The following is a 15,334-nucleotide window of genomic DNA, read 5'->3' on the forward strand; positions in this document are numbered from 1 at the left end:
CTTGGTAACAGCAGGGGCCCCTATTTTACAAATACTAAAACACAGAATCCTGCAGTGAATCAATGATGAATGGGGGGCATCTGCTCTCTCTCTCTCTCTCTCTCTCTCTCTCTCTCTCTCTCTCTCTCTCTCTCTCTCTCTCTCTCTCTCTCTCTCTCTCTCTCTCTCTCTCTCCTCTCTCAACCGCTCTTGTATCTAGTTAGTTTGGCAATTTGATGATGCTGATTAATGCATATATTTTATTTTATTTGGATGAATTCTTCAATTTCGTATATGAGTGAAAGGTAAAATTATCTACAAATAATAATCAAATAAATTATTCTAAAGTGGCGGCCACTGCGGCATACACCCCGATGTAAGATGCCTATGTATGATAATGAAAAAATGCATTGTTTTTTTAAATGAGGGTTGAAGGGGCAGGCAACAGAGCAGCAGGGCGAGGGGCAGCGTTGCCAGATTGGGCCGAAATCTGGCAACGATGGTGAGGGGACGCAGCGACGGATGTCAAGGCCACGCCCTTTTCAACGCTACTTCCGGATTACGCGCCCAGAAAGAGAAAAAAAATATCTGATTGCTATGAAATGTAGCTAGCAGCTAAAGCTGGCTACCGCTTGACCGTCAGTTATCAATGCAACGCTGTGTTTAAATTACCCATGTCAAGACATAAGAAGAATTTTCCAAGTGTTGTGCTGCTTTTGTGTAACTATAGTAGCACACAATATTCCCGGCATATCCATTGTCAATTGGTAAGTAGCTAGCTTTAATGCTAGACAAATAGTAATTTATCCACGGCTATCTAGCATTAGTTAATGATGCCTAGCTAACGATACACTGGCACTGTTCGGACACTCATCGGTATGTGTCTATTCCCATAAACTACGCAGTGCCTCATAATAATAACAACAACACTGTCATAAGAATATTTCCACTGATGGTTTTCATCCTCGCGTCACGGTGGGTCTTTTTCGCCTTTCAGCGATATGCAAATGTTAAGACATTGATGGACCGACGCTAACTGTTACTCCTATTATTAATTATTAATACGAGTCTTTCAGTACAAGCAGAGATAATTTGTGAGACCAATCTCAATACATGGAATTCATTGTGGTGTCTAGATGGACTGATGCCTCATCAGCTACAGACACATCATACTGTGTACAGTGGCAGCATCCTTGACGCTCTTTGACACTTTTAACCAACGCCTCTAACGCTCAACAATGTACCACATATGTGTTGTATCTAAATGCCACCTGATGTCTTTAACAATCTGAATATGTTTAATTTAGTATATATAATGTATTCAACTTTTTCTGAGCAGCCTTAAATCAATTCCAAAGTTTTTTCACTGGGCAGAATATTAGGTGTTCCATAATGCTGTGACAGATGGTTGGTATTTATGTCCAATATCTCAGGAGGGAGAGTTAATGGAGGGGTTGCTGGTTCTTTCCCTCGGCTCCTTTTGTTATTGGACACTCTAATACCCATAGTGCCCTCGAGCAAGACGCCAAACTTATAACATTGTCTTGTCGCTTTTGCTTTTCACGCTGGCGTGGGCGGCTGGGTGTGAGTGGGTGAATGTGAAGCGTTTTAACTGTAAAGTGCTTGAGTCGTCCATTTGTGTAGTGGATAGAAAAGTGCTTTATAAATGCAGTCCATTTCTGGAAGAGACACGCGGGTCAGCTGTTAAAACCACATCTGTGTGACCGTGAATTAGCGCCACATCTATATTTTAAGTGCCTCTCGGTCGTGGTGAAGATATGACTCATTGTGTTTCTTTATTTGGTGATGCAGCAGACCGACTGACTAGACCAGATAACATTGGCACCACCAGCCGTGCCACTCTTATTTCAACACAGGGACGAAACAAAGCCCAGGTACATCCATAATGCATCAGTACAATCTGAGATATTGTAATGATTCACAGCACACTGGGTTTTCATCAGACCTCCTCCGTACTGTGAACTCCTTGTCAATGTTAACAGGCATTGTCTCTTCGTCCCTCTCCAGTAGAACATGAACGGTCTGTCCATTCGAGAGCTGTGCTGCCTCTTCTGCTGCCCCCCCTGCCCCAGCCGCATTGCAGCCAAGCTGGCCTTCCTTCCCCCGGAGCCTACCTACGCCCTCCTACCTGACCCCGATCCAGTTGCCGGCGCAGCCGGGGCGGCCTCCGGGACGGGTCCCGGGGCACCCGCACCTTCTCTGGGTGCCCCGGGCCTGCGCTCCCGGCTGTCTGGCAGTGGAGACAGGGGAGGAGGAGGGGCCGGGGGGGGTGGTGGGGGCGGTGGGGGCAGTGGAGCAGGAGCAGCAGCAGCAGCAGCAGGAGCAGGGACAGGTGTAGCAGGGGCAGGTGGAGCGGGGTCAGAAGCCAGGTGGAAGCTCCATCTGACGGAGAGGGCAGAGTTCCAGTACTCCCAGAGAGAGCTGGACGTGACGGATGTGTTCCTGACCCGGTCCAGCCGGGGGAACCGGGTGGGGTGTATGTACATCCGCTGTGCTCCCAACGCCAGGTGAACATGTTGACTGATGGTTGTTTGTACAATGAGGTGTTTTCTGATGCTGCATGCCACCTATTATCGTCTCTGCTTATGTTTTGTTCATTGTTCGGAAGAGGGAAGCCACCCTTTTGATCATAATGAGCATAGATGATCCGGTTTCTATTTGTTTCTATTCTTTACTCATAAATCAATACTAAACCCTGTAAAAGTGCAATCATCAACACAAACCTGCCAGCATCGCAAAAGATGAACAACCATAGTAATCCATTTGAACTCCCCCCTAGGTTTACAGTGCTGTTCTCCCACGGTAACGCAGTGGACCTGGGCCAGATGAGCAGCTTCTACATCGGCCTGGGCACCAGGATCAACTGCAACATCTTCTCCTACGACTACTCGGGCTACGGCGTGAGCACCGGCAAGCCCTCCGAGAAGAACCTCTACGCCGACATCGACGCGGCCTGGCACGCCTTGCGCTCACGGTACGGCCCGACGCCCTCCATCACCCTGGGGGGTTAGTGGTAGTAGGTGTGGGTCACTAATGCCGCTTTTCCACTGCATGGTACCAGCTCGACACGACTCGACTCGACTCGACTCAGCTCGCATTTTTTGCGTTTCCACCGCGGTACCATGGTATCTGGTACCTGAAGTGGCTGCTTTTTCTAGTACCGCCTCGCTCTAGGTTCCAAGCGAGCTGAGCCGATGCTAAAAGGTGACGTCGGCAGACGGCCGGCCACTGATTGGCCAGAGAGTGTGACGAAGTCACGAGAGCGACATGGCAACCATGCTGGTAACAGCCATAGCAGCGCCGCAGCCAACATATTCCACTTCTTCAACTTCTTCAACATGCCAGCTAATAATACAAACACGAATACCATCGCATCGATGTTCTCCATTGTTGTTATGTGGGTTCTGTCCATGTGTGGGTTGCGTATGTGTTGTTTGCGTCGCGTACAAAAATACGTCACGGCCCTTTCGCGCAGCCGACCCCGCCCACGTCCAGGAGGTACTATTTGCGGTGGAAAAGGACCCGTGCTGCTACCGTGTCGAGTTGAGTCGAGTCGTGTCGAGTCGAGCTACGTGTGCGGTGGAAAAGCGGCATAAGGTTGTGCGCCCAGACTTCCTCCATCACCCTGGGTGGTTAGTGTTGGTAGGTGTGGGTCACTAAGGTTGTGCGCCCAGACTTCCTCCATCACCCTGGGTGGTTAGTGTTGGTAGGTGTGGGTCACTAAGGTTGTGCGCCCAGACTTCCTCCATCACCCTGGGTGGTTAGTGTTAGTGATGGTGTTCGTTAGGGATGGGGATCATTAATATTTATTGATATCGATACCATTTTCGATACTCCTTAACGATCCGAGTCTTTATCGATACCACTATCGATACTTTTCTATTAATTGGTGGAAATACGACGTGTTTTTAGTGATGAGGGAAATATTTACAAATAATTGTATTTTAAATTAAATGTCATTCTTAATAAATATTGACATCAGTAGTTTTAATTATATATGCTAAAATGATTAGAGCACTATACAACTGTATTAGTATTACAGAAACATGAGTAATACTGTATTACTCATGTAAACATGAGTAATACAGTATTACTCATGTTTCTCACCAAAAACTGAATTTACCGTTTCTTTATGTGACATTTGAACGCATCATGATAACCTAACAGTCGTTTTACTGAGCCAACCTCAACACATCATCACGCAGCACATCTGAAACTTAATTTACTTTTTAAGATAACTGGCTTGTATGCTGCCGATTACAACACCGATTTCACAATTGGATTACTATTTTTAACTGAAGGGACTAGCGACAATGTCCGTGTGTGCGATTACTGCTCCTACTTTGAGTGGATGATTAAGACGGGCCCGTCTGTGGTGCGACAGGCAAAGGAGGAGACAGAGTCTTTTCAACTCGGACACAGTCGAAGGTGCTGCATTTGGCCTTTGATTTACAATGCTAATGTGCTTGGCCATTGAGGTTGTGTTCCCTCCTTTACATTAAATGATTTTCGCCCGTTCAGCCGTCCTCGCGAGCAAAGTTAACTGCCAGACTTCACTCGTTTTACTTGTAATACCTGTTTGCTTACAATTCCATTCAAAAACATTGGTAGACACGCTGCAGTGATTGGATTAATTTGATTTTAAATGCTGTGACGCGACTCAAGGGACACAGCATTACGTTCCAGGACCTACGGGACAAAAAAAAAAAATCAATGACCGACGGGACTTGATAGTGGTATCGATAAGCCCAAACGTTAATGATTTTCGGGAGGAACCGGGATGGAAGCGGGTCCTTGATAGAAGCGGGTTCCGATCCCCATCCCTAGTGTTGGTGTTAGTAGGTGTGATGCACTAAGGCTGTGTGACCAAGGGCTCTCTACCACCATGGGGGGTTAGGAGTAGTGGGGGTTGTAGTGGCGGTGTTTGTACTATGGTTTTGGTTTTCACACGGCGGGTAGTCCAGTGGCTACTAGGGGGATTATAAGGTTCTCAGTTCAGATCTCATTGTCTGCCATGATGCCACCCTCCGATCTGCTCCTTAATAACATGCATACAAAGCAAAATGATTGCAAGTGGCTTCGGATAATAGCTTGTGCTGAATAACTCGGTGGTAAACAGTGTTTGTCCAATCCCAACCTTGTCTCTGACATTCCTTTTAAATTATGCATCGTTGGCTTTCCATCATTTTACCCCCTTATCTATGCATGGAAGCTGTCAGCCGACGTCAGCGGTTGTGATTGACAGGAAACACTCTGAGGTACTGAAGCGGTTGCAGCCCTGTACACTTGTGGGCTCATTATGCTAGAGCAGCATCGGTCATTCGGTGTATAATTTAACCAAAGCAGGTCCACCAGCAGAACCCAAGTGAACCTCAGCGTCACGATTAAACGACCAGCCGAACCCGGGTTTCTTCTCCTGTCTTGGCCACCCACCCACCCACGCGCGTGTGTTTGTGCGCGTGTTTCCAGGTACGGCATCAGCCCCGAGAACATCATCCTGTACGGCCAGAGCATCGGCACGGTGCCCACGGTCGACCTGGCGTCGCGGTTCGAGTGCGCCGCCGTGGTCCTGCACTCCCCCCTCACCTCGGGCATGAGGGTGGCCTTCCCCGACACTAAGAAGACCTACTGTTTCGACGCCTTTCCCAAGTGAGTGTCCTGCTGAATGCAGTGCGAGTCCATACGCACACACACTGATGTCCTCAGCGGAGTCGATGCACAAAGCTTTGAGTTCCAACGCATTTGTATCGACGGAGCTCATCTCTCAAAGATTGTGCCGGGCCAAGAGAAACTCTTAATTAGATCAGGAGACATCACAGAAAACCCTCATTTTCGGTAAAAGGTACCTCTGTTGGATTGAGGCGCTTTAATTAGTTCCCAGCATGATAACCGCGCCTTTGTTCTTCCTGATCCAACCTTTGAATAATAACAAGGATTATCATCATAAAAGTGCTCTTAAGGACAGGAAGTGTTCCGTAGGCCCCCCTGTGATCCTGATGCCCCCCTTTGAGTTGGACGACTCGGCTGTCCCTTTTATATTTTTGATGCTTTATTGTAGAGTGAGCTAGAGAGGAAGGTATGGGAGATAGAGGGGAGGGCCAGCAGCAAAGGACCAGGGGGCAGGTATCGATCCCGGGTCACTGCGGTCAGGACTGAGCCTTAATGCTACACGCTCTACCCAGTCAGCCACTGGGCCCGTTCCTTCACACCGTACCTCCCCCCCCCCCGGCTTGTCTTCCAGCATCGAGAAGGTGTCCAAGATCCCCTCCCCGGTGCTCATCATCCACGGCACGGAGGACGAGGTGATCGACTTCTCCCACGGCCTGGCGCTGTTCGAGCGCTGCCCCAAGGCGGTGGAGCCCCTCTGGGTGGAGGGCGCCGGCCACAACGACATCGAGCTCTACAGCCAGTACCTGGAGCGGCTACGGCGCTTCATCAACCACGACCTGGCCGCGCCGCACGCCTGAGGCAGTGTGTGTGTGTCCGTGTGTGTGTGTGTCTGGGTGAAAGAGAGGGGTTGTTGGGATTTGCAAAAGTGCAACATCTATGGATGCTGGTGCACTGAGCACACTTCCTAACCCCCCCGCCCTCCCCCTTTCCCCCCCCTTGACCGCTTACACAAGAACCGTGTGTGTGTCTGTCTGTGTGTGTGCGTGCGTGCGTTGGTGTGTTTGTGTGTGTGAGGGTGAGTATGTTATTGTATGTGTTTCTTGTTTTGTTGATTTTTAGAAATGAAGGACTACTTGACGATGATCATATCTGGAATTGGAGAAACTGCATTTGGACGAGGCCCTCTGCATGGAGAGACTTTAAATTGTCACACGTTGGTTGGTGTGTGTGTGTGTGTGTGTGTGTGTGTGTGTGTGTGCGTCTTCTTGGAAAGAATACCTCCAGAGCTCCCTCAGTGAAAAAGATGACACAAAATGCTGGTCCAGGCCTGTGTCTCCCCCCCCCCCCCCCCCCCCCCCCCCCCCCCCCCCCCTGTGTCTCCTATTGACTGCCGGGGCATTTCTAACGTGGCGGTCCACGGAAGGCCAGCTCTTCTCTGTGTACTGGTGTGGTGGAGGGCCACCCCTTAAGGTTTACTCTTTCTTCTTTCCTTTGTTCACCTGAGAGAACAAAGGCCTGGCAGTCTCGAATGCTTCCATAACCTGTATGGTGGTTAAATGTCCTCCTGTGTTTCACCTGTCCCCTATTTTCCTTTTGGTTCTCCGCCCTTCGGTAAAGGTTATAGACCGGCCAAGTTCCACCTCATCTCCTCTGATTCTGCTGGGACTGCAGATGCTTCACTGTCCACAAACCCCCAGTGGGTGAAAAACCATTGAAGGATTGTGGTTTTCACTGTGTACCGTTTTTTTTGTTTACACCATCACCACCACCACCTACCCCCTCCTCCACCTCTTCCTCCACCACCACCATCAAATATACCACGTTTCCAATACCGCAGATATGGTAATCCGCAGATATACCGCAGATATTGGAAATCAAACCCAGGGCTTTTAGAGGCATATTGACCGGTTTAGAAGCCGTTCCTGTGAAGCTTATTGAAACACAGAATATGAGTTGCAGACTTCCCTGCAATTGCGCCAGTCCTCTGTGTTTGTGTGTGTGTATGTGTGTTTTCGGCACATTAGGCTTTACTGACGTGTGAAGACAGACCACGCTGGTACCAGGGCAGCATCAATATTTAAGTAAACACTTTCATTTTTTCCAGTTATTTTCTTTTTATTTAATGTAAATGAAGATTGCCTCATGAGGTTTTTTTAAACATTTTCTAGAATCCCGGTGTACAGATTGGCGGAGGACGTACACGTAGGAACTCTAGTTCAGCTTTTGTTTTTGGTTCCCTAAGGCGTAACAGGTGTCTGCTCAGTTTATAACAAACTCTCCACTTCCTTGATCCTTTTTGTTGAAAAAAAGACGTCTGATAGTGATCATCTCTTCTGCACAATACGTGCATCACACTACCATATTTTTTCCATTTCGCCCTCCCGCTCTACTCTTGAGAGCTCATACGCAACCCCTTTGTTTCCCTTAACTAACAGGCAAAGCTATTCCTCTATTTCGTATCACTCACTACATATGTATTGTAGGGGCCAACATTGCATGTCATTTTTTAATGTATTTTTTTTATGTTGCGATGTGGGTATTCTGACCACCATGCAAATGAGCTATGAACTAAGACTTATAAAAACCAGGAGTACCAGTGCCAGGAGTACGAGCCCCTAGTATTGTCTGTATGTGTTTGTTTCTCCCCCCCACCCCCCCTTCTGTCTGAGATCTCCTATGGTTAGCTGCCATCGCTCCCACTCTTAAGTCTAGGGTTGGCTGCAGTAGCTCCAGTCTGACCCAAGCCACATCTGAGCCTCTGACAGTGTGGTGTGGTGCAGGTTCCGCCACATCTTTGCACAACATTGAACAGAAACACTCCGACCCATACATACAAATACTACATACACTGTAGTTTACATTTACACTCACTCGTATACGAATAAACATATACAAATATATATATCTATATCTATATAGAAACGGATCAAGCATGAGATAAAAGCAGGTCTTTAGTTCAGAGTTATTGTATAAAACATTCAACGTGTACTGAGGGTACACACACAGGATGGTGCATCTTCATTGATTATCTTTAGCAGGCTAGCAAGGATCCTACCAATTGAAACCTTGGTAATGGGCTTTATCTGTAGGGCTGAATAGAAATGGCATGCTATGGCGGTAAACAACCATCCAGTTTGGTTCAGATCTGCTCAGGAGCCCTCGCACACATTCATTTCAGTGACCACAGCTGCTCTTCAATTAAAGGGAAAAATGTACTGTACTAGCACTGACATGAACGCTATATTTGTCCCCCCGTTCATTTACAATTGGTTTCCAATGAAGATTCACAACTAGAACCGGCCGTCCCCCCTGTGTATGTCCATTCTCATGTGTATTTTGTCTCTTCTGGACTTTTTAATAAGGGGCGGAGGTGGAAATCTTTCTCTTGTTGTGGTGTAAAAGTAGAAGCCCTTTCTGGTTAGATTGTCAGTGGTGGGAGGGGAAAGAAAAATAAGCAAAAACAAACCATTGGAGCCACTGTTCTGATGGAGAGAGCAAAGCAAAGGGGTTTTCTCATCTGCACCACTATGGCTAACGGAATGGTCCCTCTGGCCTCTGAATGTTAACTTGAGACTACATGCATGTCTATTGTGTTTTTCCGAGCAAGGGATTGGGGGTGGGTTGGTTAGTGGTATCTGTACGTGTATTGTCAGAGGGGGTTAAAAAAATGAAGAAAAAAACATTATGGCATTGGAAAAGTTAAGCGCTTTAACAAAAAAAAACGAAACGGGACATTTGTTCGACTTTTTAATATATATATGATACTACTAACTGATGTATTGTCATGAGTTTTGTGATAGAGATGGGGGTAGGGTCATGTTGGGAGGGGCGGGTGGGTGGGGGCCGTGGCTAGATGATATACTGTAGGTGGGTTGTTTATATGGTTACTATACTTACCTGATCATTTCTTTATTTCTATTATGATTTTTAATTTTATGTTGCTGTTTTTTGAACTGAGAAAATGATGTAAAGATATTCACTCATGGGACTGAATCTTGACCTTTTTATTGACAATTGAAAATAAAAAGAACACTTATTTACAAAACATGGAACTGCATCCTGCATTTGTATGCTTTCATTTGGGTCCTCATTGTTTAATTAAATTGAATTATTCAATAAATAATTTCATAAAAATCTACAATAACTAGATAGGCCTCTGTCAAGAATAATTCAGTAATGACATCTCAGTATATGACAAACCAAAAAAGTATATATTTCAATGATGATAATCTATTCAAATCTTGAATGCTTACGTCATTAGCTTTCATTTGACGAAATGAGTCAGAAGGTATATGCTGACATCTAGCGGTAGGATAGCGCCAGTGAAAGCTATAGATTATGCGTCTAACACATTTTACAATTAACGCTTGGCGTTAATTGTACTTTCAGTTGTCCTCAGCAGAAATCACTGCCGTTTTGTTCTCAGAAAAATATTAGGATTTCTAACAGCATCTCAAATCAATGTATTCATAATCTTAATTGTAAGTGTAAAAGGAGAATACTAACAAGATAAATATAAGAAAGATTGGATCCGAGTATGATAGCAATAATTAAGAGCAGTAACAGGTTAAAGAGGAAATGTAGGCCGTTTTTTCTCTAGGTGAGCCAGAAGACACGCGTGGCAGCCAGTGGACACAGCCATGATCTTAACCAGACTGAACACACACTTACCTAATCCTAACCAGCTAACAATACCCCAGCTTCACCACCTCCCTAAACGTAACCACATATATATTGAATTCCAAAATATTCTCTTAACGCTGCAAACTTAACCATTACATAACTAACCATTTGAACCATTTAAACGAAATGTTTTACCTAAACTTAGCCGTTTAGAGCTTTTTAGCTAAATCTCAATCGGACACCAACATATTGGAGAGCTCAGGCGTGGAGACATTGAGGTCCTCCCGTCTTCAGGATCTCCGGATCAGCTGAGGGAGCCCTGCGACGGCCAGCTGTGTCTGTGTGGTCTCTCCCCGGGCTCCCTGGGAGGTAAGGAATTACCAGCAACAAATTACATTTGCAGACACAGCTTCCTTTAATGTGATCATGATGGCAATCGTTCACAAGACACCGTTTTTTTCTTTTGTGTTCCCCGAATTGTTGTGTGAGCCATGGGAACCAGGAAGAAAAGAAGCGTTGTGGGTTGTTGGTCCAACAGGTTTGCAGTTACCACTGGGCACCTCAGTCGTCGATTTTTCACCTATGTGTCTCTCTTTGTGTGTTTGTGTGTGATTGCCTGTGTGTGTCCGTTCATGTGTGTGTGCAATGTGTGTCTGTGTGTGTGTGTGTGTGTGCTTCTGTGTGTGTGTGGGTGTGGGTGTGTGTGTATGTGTGTGTGAACTCACAGGGTTCAAAGAGATAGGTGCCCCAAGGCAGTCAGCTGCTCCTCCAGAGCTATGATTCTCAGTCCAATGTAACCGGAAACCAGTACGAGCAGCAGAAACCTACACACACACGCACACGCACACGCGCACACGCACACACACACACACACACACACACACACACACACACACACACACACACACACACACACACACACACATACATACACACACACATACACATAAATACACACACAAATGCACAAATACGCACACAACACACACACACACACACAAACACACACATGAAAACACACAGATACACACGTGCACACATATGCACGCACACACGCACAAACACACACACACAGGGGCATATACACACACACACACACACAGCCACACGCACACAGATTACCGAGGACTCTGACTCTGAGCTCTGACCTGCATGAAGGAGTGTTCTAGCAGAGCATGAATGGAATGCATGAACACATCTTCATCGAGCACTCTGTTTGTCTGTCTGTCTGTATGTCTGGTCAGGTGTGAGGCTGGTTGCGAACGCATTCAACGCCCAATCTAATCATTTCATCAGCAGAGGGCTTGTTCTTTCACTGATTCTTCAATCTGATAAATCTTTTTTCTGATCCCTAGAGAAGAAGGAAATAAAGCTGGTCTTTCAGGACACACAGCATAGCACGAAGGGCGTGCATCTTACAACTCGAGGAAATACTCACAACAGGCCAAAGATGTAGAAGATCAAATCTAAAGCTCCGTCAATTCCTTTTGTGGGTGATGACATTGTCCCGTCAGCCATGCCTTGACTCAACGATAAATCTGTTTTTGGGATATCATTTTATTACTTTCGTTTTTTCAGCTGTCATTAAGTCAGTTCGAATAGATGTGTTGATTGTGTGCCTGTACGTGAGTTGGTGTTATTCAATCAAAATAAGGATGTTGGCACATCAATTGTTCAAATGTATTGATAATCATAATCATAATTTGCCATCAATATTAAATGGTCCCTTACTACTGTATGTGTTTGTGTGTGTATGTGTCTACCTGTTTCTTCTTCCAGAGAAATGCTGTTGTTTCTACTGTTTCTACTTTCATCATTGCTGGAGTGACCAGACGCCTGCAGAACAAAGACAGAAGGATTGATAGAGAAACGGTTTCCTAATTAATTGTTTGTTCAAAGGGGGACAAAAGCATTTTTCTGCTAATGTGCTGGATGGAGCAGCAACCTACCATGCCATTGCCACCATTCTCTGCAGAAGACATCTGTGGACTGGTGTTGGCAGTCTTTTTCTGAATGAGACAAGAGCATGCACACAAACATCCACACACACACACACACACACACACACACACACACACACACACACACACACACACACACACACACACACACACACACACACACACACACACACACACACACACACGCACACTTCATGGGCCTGGGACACTTCACACCTTCATGGTCACAGTGTCAATACTAATGCTATTACAAAAGGTAAGTACTTGGTATTGTGAGTACCTCTATGTGCAGACACACCGATTCCAGGAGCTCATAGCAGGTCTTGCTGTGTTTTACGTACATCAAGTTGTACTGAGGACATGAAAGAGATGTAGATGCTGAAATGCTAAAGTATGGAATGCAATCTGAAGCCATACACACGGTAGAGAAGCTGGTTGTCTGACCTTGGCGCCATCAAAGGTGTGAATGGAAAGCATGGGCACGGGGGCCTTGTGTTTCTTCACATGACAAACCCTAGATGCAGCAATCACCACCTTTAAATACATGAAAAAAACCATTATAAATGGATGCATACAATATCAATACACACATAACATATTCATTCAGATTTACAGTATGAATACTGTTTGTATAGTGCATACACGATCGCTTACACATCCCATTGCATCAGAGATGTAATGTGAAAAAAACTGAATAATGTAAGATGTCTAACCAATGAAACTAACCAATACAAGGTAATTGAAAGAGAAGGATTTGTTCTACACCTAAATGAGATGGTGCCCCTCACCTTAATGTGTTTCAGAAGCACAGAGGAGTGGAAACAGATATGGTCCTCGGACACAAACACCCTTCCATGGTAGATCAGCTCTTTCTGCAGGTAGCAGGTGAAGGCTGAACCACACACACACACGCACACACACACACACACACGCACACACACACACACACACACACACACACACACACACACACACACACACACACACACACACACACACACACACACACACACACACACACACACGCACATGCACAGGCACACACACACACACACACACAAACGCATGAACACTTCACACTTCATCGCTATTCTGTCGACATCATGAAGTGTCTGTATTCTAATATTAATAATTGATAGGATTTATATAGCGCTTTTTTGGAGGTCAATCAAAGACGCTTTACATCACATCGAATATATAGTAATAATACAGAGGAGCCCCCTCACGCACCCACACATGCACACATGCCAGCACCCACAACCCTGCACACACAGTCCCGCACTAGGATTAGACTAAATAACACAGTAAATCTGATAAAACATTGTGAAAAGCTCCCATTCCCTCCCGAAAGACCACATACCCAGAACACAAGCACAGGAATGCTTCAAAACAAATGTAGTGCAGAAATGAAAAAAACAACAACAATTATAAGACTCACTGTTATATCAGCGTAAAACAAACAGCTCATTACAAAGCAAGGGCCCCGTTTGAAGTGCAAACCCAAAGAACAGAGACCCACTGTCATGTTTATCCTGCGCTCATGTCGAGGGAAACACCTCCAGCTTCATGTTCACTCACTTGCTGTCAGCGTCTCCGTCTCGGGGATATCTTCAAACAGCTTGTGGAACATTAAATTGTGTTTCCTGAAGCTCTGTGGAGACACGCAAAGAAACCATGTCATAACATAATGATATAATAGCATTCCTTTCAATAAAGAAAACAGGGAAATATCAGGTGCGGTTCAGTCGGGTCAATTTAATTTGTCTAGCCTTTGAATACAGTTGCAGTCTCACTCGACAGACAGAGTTAACTCAGTTAACGAGGATACAAACCGGACAGAGTGCTTAGGAGTGCAATACGTACCAAAGGGCAGCAGAACAAACAGTACTTTGTATTTACTTACATTTTTGGACACAAGCCTGTCGAATCGTTTAAGGCCTTCCTCCCCGATATTAGGATCCCTGTGGGGCGACAGCACAAATATACCAGACATTAGTTTTATTTTTACTAAAAAGAACTCAGAAAAGGAAGAGGATGAGAAGAAAGAGAAGATAAAGGAGTGGAGAGAAAATGAGAAGGAGAAGAAAATGACCTTAATCACTGCACTGATGGTGATAGTGATTGCGATGGTGAAAGTGATGGTGATAGTGATGGTGAAAGTGATGGTGATAGTGATGGTGATTATGATGGTGATAGAAATGGCAAACATTTCTATCACCATGCGTCAAAAACCTAATAATGAAATACCATGTTGTACCATCAACTATACAATTATATAAATGTACCCTGACGCTGGCTTCCTGTTGTGGGCCCCGTGTCACAGTGCGCTCTGTGGGGGACCCCAGCTCTCCCCGAGGCCTTTACCTCTGAGGGCTGTCCTTCTGGAGGCTGTGGTGGAGCTCCTTGATCTGCACATGGGCGTCCTGCAGTGGGTCCTTCTGCTCGAACCCTTTATGGGACCGGCCGCTCCCCCGCACGCTCACGGGGGTCCCACTGCGGACCGAGAGACCCACACTGACACTCGACAAAGGGGTGGTAGATGGTTTACAGGGAGGAGACACAGCCATTTACCCAGTGGGGATAACTTCCTCTCTGAATAAGTTGACCACAAGCCATTCCAAGAGAGGAATGAAAGGGAGTGGAAAAGTACTATAATAATAATAATAATAATAATAATAATACAGAACACAATAATATATGTAACACTATCATTTTATAGTTGAGAAAAATATATATCTAGTTGAAGGTTTGTATTATATCATTTATAATTTATATACGGCACTGATCTAGGAGTTATAGAAGAGAATTTGATCAAATAAATACATCACTTTAATAATACATATTATAATAAAGAACATCTTATCAAAAAACCAACAAACACATTTCCCAGTAGAAATCGTTCAAACCAATTTAAAAGCCTGATATTCTAAACACACAATGCATCCTACAAATTTCTATACAAATAAACAACCAGGGTTTTGTCAGAGGAACAACCTGATCAAATAGAGTTTTATGCACACATAAATGTGTATACTCACAGAGAGCCGTCCAATGAAAACCGCCTGTTCATGCTTCAATGTTGCGACAGAAGCTGATTGAACACACACTATGAGTTGTGGATTCATTCATATGGTTTCTCG

General features: G+C 45.3%; 2 protein-coding genes across 3 annotated transcripts; one reads left to right on the forward strand and one right to left on the reverse strand.

The window, feature by feature from the left end:
• Nucleotides 1–515: 515 nt before the first annotated feature.
• On the forward strand, nt 516–9,405 carry LOC132463386 (alpha/beta hydrolase domain-containing protein 17A-like). 2 transcript variants are annotated; one of them, XM_060059520.1, is made up of 6 exons: nt 516–746; nt 1,792–1,874; nt 2,011–2,507; nt 2,780–2,974; nt 5,470–5,649; nt 6,242–9,405. In XM_060059520.1, exons 3-6 carry the CDS (start codon nt 2,014–2,016, stop codon nt 6,465–6,467), a joined length of 1,095 nt encoding a protein of 364 aa, XP_059915503.1. In that variant the 5' UTR covers nt 516–746; nt 1,792–1,874; nt 2,011–2,013; the 3' UTR covers nt 6,468–9,405. The 2 variants fall into 2 exon arrangements, with proteins under 2 accessions (XP_059915503.1, XP_059915502.1); XM_060059519.1 differs by having other exon boundaries at nt 517–746; nt 2,008–2,507.
• Nucleotides 9,406–9,599: 194 nt separating this feature from the next.
• Nucleotides 9,600–15,334, reverse strand: LOC132463387 (GRAM domain-containing protein 2B-like). The gene is made up of 12 exons (XM_060059521.1): nt 15,233–15,334; nt 14,559–14,687; nt 14,098–14,155; nt 13,773–13,845; nt 12,983–13,086; nt 12,639–12,728; nt 12,475–12,546; nt 12,183–12,242; nt 11,997–12,069; nt 11,672–11,771; nt 10,959–11,057; nt 9,600–10,595 (listed from the first exon to the last, which is right to left on the reverse strand). Exons 1-11 carry the CDS (start codon nt 15,262–15,264, stop codon nt 10,964–10,966), a joined length of 885 nt encoding a protein of 294 aa, XP_059915504.1. The 5' UTR covers nt 15,265–15,334; the 3' UTR covers nt 9,600–10,595; nt 10,959–10,963.

The sequence above is a fragment of the Gadus macrocephalus genome, chromosome 8 (genome assembly GCF_031168955.1).
Source record: "Gadus macrocephalus chromosome 8, ASM3116895v1".
NCBI lineage: Eukaryota > Metazoa > Chordata > Actinopteri > Gadiformes > Gadidae > Gadus > Gadus macrocephalus.

Coding starts and splice junctions, on each gene's coding strand:
- LOC132463386 (XM_060059520.1), top strand. CDS start 2,014: ATGAACGGTCTGTCCATTCGAGAGCTGTGCTGCCTCTTCTGCTGCCCC. Junction 2,508..2,779: donor CGCTGTGCTCCCAACGCCAG/GTGAACATGTTG, acceptor ACTCCCCCCTAG/GTTTACAGTGCTGTTCTCCC. Junction 5,650..6,241: donor TGTTTCGACGCCTTTCCCAA/GTGAGTGTCCTG, acceptor CTTGTCTTCCAG/CATCGAGAAGGTGTCCAAGA.
- LOC132463387 (XM_060059521.1), bottom strand. CDS start 15,264: ATGAACAGGCGGTTTTCATTGGACGGCTCTCT. Junction 14,156..14,558: donor CAGAAGGACAGCCCTCAGAG/GTAAAGGCCTCG, acceptor GTCGCCCCACAG/GGATCCTAATATCGGGGAGG. Junction 12,547..12,638: donor ACACCTTTGATGGCGCCAAG/GTCAGACAACCA, acceptor TCATGTCCTCAG/TACAACTTGATGTACGTAAA.